The 5,993-nt window shown below is 38.0% G+C and overlaps 1 protein-coding gene across 1 annotated transcript in view; it reads left to right on the top strand.

The window, feature by feature from the left end:
- The window catches only part of FAM19A5 (family with sequence similarity 19 (chemokine (C-C motif)-like), member A5), a 372,662-nt gene extending 368,062 nt beyond the window's left edge, over positions 1-4,600 (top strand). Inside the window, exons 3-4 of the mRNA XM_009322786.1 lie at positions 2,903-3,030; positions 4,553-4,600. Coding sequence (XP_009321061.1) covers positions 2,903-3,030; positions 4,553-4,600 — 176 coding nt within the window. The remainder of the gene's footprint in view (positions 1-2,902; positions 3,031-4,552) is intronic.
- The last annotated feature ends 1,393 nt before the right edge of the window (positions 4,601-5,993 follow it).

Below are 5,993 nucleotides of genomic sequence, written 5' to 3'. Positions count from 1 at the left end.
GAGCCGGAGCGCCCGCGTCTGCCCGGGGGGTGCGAGGGGGCACCCGCACGGCCGGGGAGGGGATGGGGAGAGCGGGGTGCGTGTGTGCGTTAGAGGGGTTGGGGACTAGTTTTGAGGGGGCGTTTAGGCGTTTCCAAGTGTTTATGAACATTTCGTGTCTAGTACTGTGGTTTACTTTTTTGTATCACTGGTATTGAACCTCCACGGCTGCTGATTATGTGTCATTAATAAATTAATAAGCCCTTTTGATACTGATTTGCTTTAAACTATGTGAGCTGAGTAGTTTTCCCTGCAAAAAGAGGTTGTTCTGATTCTCAAGGCCTAAATGCATGAGCTAGTCTATACACTTAACATGGAAATGTTTTAGACTTTATGTTCTGTAAAATACTCTTGGTGCGTTCTAAATTCGTGTGGATATAGCCAATACCCAGAGCAAGGACTCCATATATTTGTGATATTACCAATAGCTGCATTCTGAGATAGCAACCAAGCAAACACTAAGAGTAATTCACAGAGGAGAGAAATATTTTTTTTTAAAGATTAATTCAAATTATATTTCCAGGAAACCTCCCGCCTGAGGTAGTAGAGGCAATCTGGTACATATTTTTGAGTTTAACTGACTATTCAGTCTTTCAGTGATCCTTGATATTGGTGAAACATTGATAGAAATAGCCATTTCGATCTGTGAATTGCAAAATATATGCATGCAAATGGGTGAGGTTTGGTGTTAACATTTTACCGAGCTTTTTCTGTAAAGCCTGCAGCTGGATGCATGCCCTCACTCAGGAAGGATGAGGCTATTATCTGTTACATAGGAGATGTTAGCCTTGAAAACAGATATGATCCAGTTCTCAGTAGAGCAGTACCTATGGACCCGAAGCACAATAGGACCTGAAGCACAATCCAGATTTCCGTATATTATGTGCTATAAAAACTTAGTGGATTTGCTTGAAAAAATTGTAGCTATGAAAATTGTTTGGGAGTCATTCCTCCAGCAATATATATATTGCCTAATGAACAGTGCAAATTCCTATATAGACATTTGGGAGCTAAAGTGTTTTTTATAATGAAAATCTTAATATGAATTTCAGATTGAGCTTCCACTGAAAGAAATCGGTGTTCATTATATTGCTAGAGCTTACCAACAATTGTACTGGGACCGAGGACACAAGTTGTTTCATGTCAAAATATTGGAAAGGATTTTATTAAAAGACTTTAAATTGCACTTCTATTTCTTGCCACGATCCAGTGGCATTGGGGAATATATTCTTAAGTAGTTCCAGACAGAGGACATCAGGGGCATAGGGAGGCTGAATCACACGTTCAGGTGAGCATAAAGAGCTGCAACTGCCACTGGGTATAAATGCCACTTTTAAGCTCCTTGGACCCAAAATTAATTTGGAGCATCATAAGCTTCTTGTACGCTTATCTTCCTAAGTATTTCTCCTGTAATTCTCTGTTTGTTGGACTCATGACTATTGAAGATACATTGTGTGTATTGGTGTCACACATCAACGGAGAGGAAGACATGATCTGTGTCCCTGTATGTGGAACTTATTCTGTCCTTGAATCCTAGGACACTTATGTACAAATTGAGGTGGTGAAGCTTTCTTATAGTCTAGCTCAGGATTGCTGAGATGATCTCTGAAGGAACTGAGGACCATTTTCTGTGGACTCTGAGCCTTACAGTCTGAGCAAAAGATAGATAGATTGGGGGCTCTTACCTTGTTTAGCATTACTATATGGCACCATGCAAGTGAGTGCATCTCTGTATATGTATTTTATAAAAAGTATCCCAAACTAACACTCCACCCTACAATTCTCCCTACAGGGGGAGAGCGAGAGAGTAATGAAATATTAGATATTAGTCATATTGCTTAATATTCTATGAGAAGGAACCCAGATACTACAGATATGAATTCGAAAGAAGTAGTATTATAATCCAGAAAGAAGTCTACAGGAATTAAAGCCCCTTTTGTCCCTGCCTTGAAGAAAAATTGCTCCCTACAGCTCCTCTGCATCTACTTTAATGCAGTCAGAGCTCCGTTGTTCAAAGACTACTTGCTGTGTGTGACCTTGAGGAAATTTTGCAGAACCAGCTTACCAGAGACGCAAGCATTAAGAAGAGCTGCAAAGTATGCAACACACCACCTTTCAGTTAGGGACCTTCCTGACTAGACTTCCTTTCCCTTGTCGTAATAGGGTGTTCCAGTCTTTTCCTTCTGCTTATTGTCTCCTTCCCTATGATTTCCCAATCTTTACTTCATGCAACACCTGTCCTTCTTACGTTCCTAGTTCCTGCCCCTAACTATGCCCCTACCATTGCAAGTATCACAGAGTTTCACAATTGCTGCCATTATGTTGACCCCTCTACCTATTTATTATAGCTTTTCTGTCTCCACTGTGTGTCTCATGTCTGTTTACAATGGAAGCAGTCCAGGATAAGGAGTGTCTGCTCAGGTTTGTACAGAGTCTAACACAATGGATTCCAGTCGTAGGTCACTTCTAGGCTACCGTAATGATTAGTTAGGATAGTAAGTCTTGGGTTGTTAGCCTCCCCACCCCCACCCCCCACCCCCTATTTCCTTGACTGTAAGAAGCATGGAATTAATTAGAAAAGTAACTAACTTCTTTTATGTTCTTTCGATCTACAACAGCGCTGTCTTTTGTTTTATTGTTGTTTTTTAAGTTCTATTTTTATTATGAAATTTGTTGGCACAGCAGGTGTTGTAAATAATTCTGTAAATTGCCTAGGGCTGTCTACATCATAACCTATGGCTGCATTATCAGATGATGAAAATAGACAACTCAAATGAGAAAGTGTTTAGAGATAAGTGAAATGTGAATTCTCCTGCCAATTGTTTTTGGTTGTTGTTTTTTTTTTTTCTTTTCTGTTCCATAGCACGAATTATCAAAACAAAACAGTGGTGTGAAATGCTTCCATGTTTAGAAGGAGAAGGCTGTGATTTGCTAATCAATAAATCAGGCTGGACCTGTACGCAACCAGGAGGACGGATAAAGACAACCACGGTAGGTCACTTCTCTGTTCTATATTTCTTCAGTTTCTCATTCACTTTAGGTTATTGAAAAACAGAGTGAGATTTCTAATTGGTTTTCAGCACAGATATGTAAAGTCTGTTGCCTTATAACTAAGCTATGTGCCCAAGTGTGCTTACTGAAATACACAGCAATGTTATCACAAAGCAGGAAAAATGTATAATTCCCACAGTTACTAAGAGTGGAAATTATATCAAGGTTTTCTTAAAAGGCCCCAGTGGTTTAACTAACATTTGTATTCAGCCTGAAGACAGGATCTTACTGCTTCACTGTACAAGAATTTTCTTACGCTGAGGAAGTGTAGGGTATAAAACTGAACACATGGTCTAGCAGGGTGAAAACAAAGCTCTCATTGGAAATTGGGAAGAAAATATTTTTTGCTACTCTCACTTTACTGGAAAAGCAAGTTGCACAGATAGGTCTTTAGTTTTCAGTGAGACAATCAGTGAGACTTGTAGAAAACATAGTAAAAGATCCCTTCTTTCAGCTTCCTTTTGGTCCTGGTTTGTTGATAAAACCCTCAACTCTCTCATCTGGTGTCTTGGGGCATGTGCTTGTAGTGAAGCTGCGAGTATATACAACAGTAATGGTTTCTAGGGCCTGTAATATATCAAACAGATTTCTAGAAAATGTTCTCAAACGCCAATAATTCTTTCACTTCAAAAATGGAAAAAATCTGAAGAGATATTATAGAGCAATATTCTGATAGCTTGCTAGACCTCTTGAAATTATTTCCCCCCCCATAATCTTTTTTTAGATTTACATGGAACTTGAGTGTAATTTAAATAAGTGCAATTTCAAGAATATTTAGTCTTAAAAGTACTTATCAGTGAGGACTAAATTAAGGCCCATCATCCCCTGCACAATATCTCTGAGTAGGAGACAGACACCAGTTATTGTTTTAGAATGACTATATTTTGGAAAATTAACATGTTTTTCACTTTTTAAAAAAGAATGAAAATTTGATAGTACTTTATGAGATACCTACAAAAGAAGCTTTATGAATTGTGATCACTGTTTTGCTGCTCCTGTATTTACCAGGCATAATATTCATTATGGACAGGGCTATAAAACTTAACGCAGTCTCTGAGGTCTTACTTAAATATTGTTTGCCTTTAGATCTTTTGCATTCAAGTTATGTAAGAATGACATAAAAAAACAAAGGAAAGAAATAAGTTTTTGAAACATTAATGCCAACTTCCAAGGGCAAGGAGACCTAATACGGTAACTTTGTCATACTTGAAATATTATCTTAAATCTTGTTAATTCAGGGGTATTTTCCTCACCCGAGGTAAACAGAAAACCCATGTACTGTGACACATTGCCAGCTGTCATTACAGTTCTTTACTTGATGTTTTATGCTAATGGCATGACTGAGTAATGGAAAGTAAGCAGAGGATCTATCCTTCAGTATATATCTTTAATGAAGCGATTCAGATATCCTTTCAGATTAAACACCAGAAGCCTGATTCTGAACTCTCACTTGTCTGTATAGCTCTTCAATGCTATTGACATGAATGGAATGACTCATGATTTTGATTAACGTAAATGAAATCATAATCATGCCCCATCAGTAAAATTAAGGCCATGACAAGTGTAATATTATAAAACAGACTCTTCACCACACAGAGACATCATTGTCATTGGTGAGGAGAGATTCTGCCAGAGAGCCAACTGTAGAACAGCTCTGAGCATAAGCCCTCATCTGACATCAAGCAGTCTTCAACAGTTGGTATCACACATGCAGACACACAACAAACACACTGTACTTTTCAGTCAAGCCAGACTAGCAACTCAGAATGCTTGAAGAAGCTCTGAATCCAGAAGGGGAAGGGGGAAAAAAGAAAAGGAGAAAAAAAAAAAAGAAAAGAAAAAGCCCAAGAAACCCCAATCTATAACACAGTATTACTAAAACATTAAGAATAAAAAAAAGTGTTCATTTGTTCTTTAGCCACTTGGTTGAAGGGTAAGGGAAGCTTTGGACAATGGTAATAGGTTTGGGAACTATGTCTTAGGATGACTCTATGAAGTGCATGACTGTGATTAAAAGAAAATAAATTTTCTATTAGAAACACCATGAGACATTATTTACTGTAGCAGTACTCTTAGGTCAACAGCTGCTGATGCAGTCAAGTAATTTCTGTTTCTGTTCCTAATCAACATACCTGAGTTGCCAGGCCCATCATGGCATCTAAGTGTAATGGGAAGGATTTCTGGCTGGGAAGGGCCAGAAAAATGGCCACCAGGTAGTATGGGGAGATAGATGTCCAAACATATTGAATTAATTATTATACACTAAATGTCTGTTGTTAAGTAGAAATAATTCTTGACCACATCTCCAGCGACAGCCAGATTGGGTCCTTAATTTGTTAACTATCAATTTTGTTAACACACATCTGTTAATCTAATATTTGCAGGCCTTTCCTGCTAATATTAGTTTGTATCTTGAAGATACTTGGCAATAGGTCTTTCATTATCATAGCGGTGGTAGATCATATAGCAGAGATATTACTGTTTGGTAAATGCTGAGACAATAATTCGCTACTCATACTAAAGCCAGAACAGTATTGAACTCTGATGGACTGAGACTTCGCATTGATTCCAGGAGGTTGTGTAGAAGTGTAACTTTTTAAGTACTGGGTTTAGAAGTAGCACATGGAAAGGTAGAACTAGTGGAGATCTTATGTAGGATATGAGTTCTTTCTTATGTGAGAATATAGTTTAGGACTCACAGTTAAATATGTTTCTACCAAAAAAAGGAAGAAATAGGATTTGTTTTCTGTAGATTAGTTTAACATTTAATATTTTTTTCTATGAAAATACCAAGCAAACGGCAAATGAAAATACCCAGTGCTCCAAAGCAAAAGTGCAATTTCTGTAAACTGTTTGGAAAGTGCTGCTGCTACTTTGTGCTTTGTGTCAAAATTGTTTAGACT

Source organism: Pygoscelis adeliae, unplaced genomic scaffold (genome assembly GCF_000699105.1).
Source record: "Pygoscelis adeliae isolate BGI_AS28 unplaced genomic scaffold, ASM69910v1 Scaffold204, whole genome shotgun sequence".
Lineage (NCBI taxonomy): Eukaryota > Metazoa > Chordata > Aves > Sphenisciformes > Spheniscidae > Pygoscelis > Pygoscelis adeliae.
The sequence above is the reverse complement of the archived record's forward strand: the minus strand, read 5'-3'. Positions and strand labels throughout refer to the sequence as shown.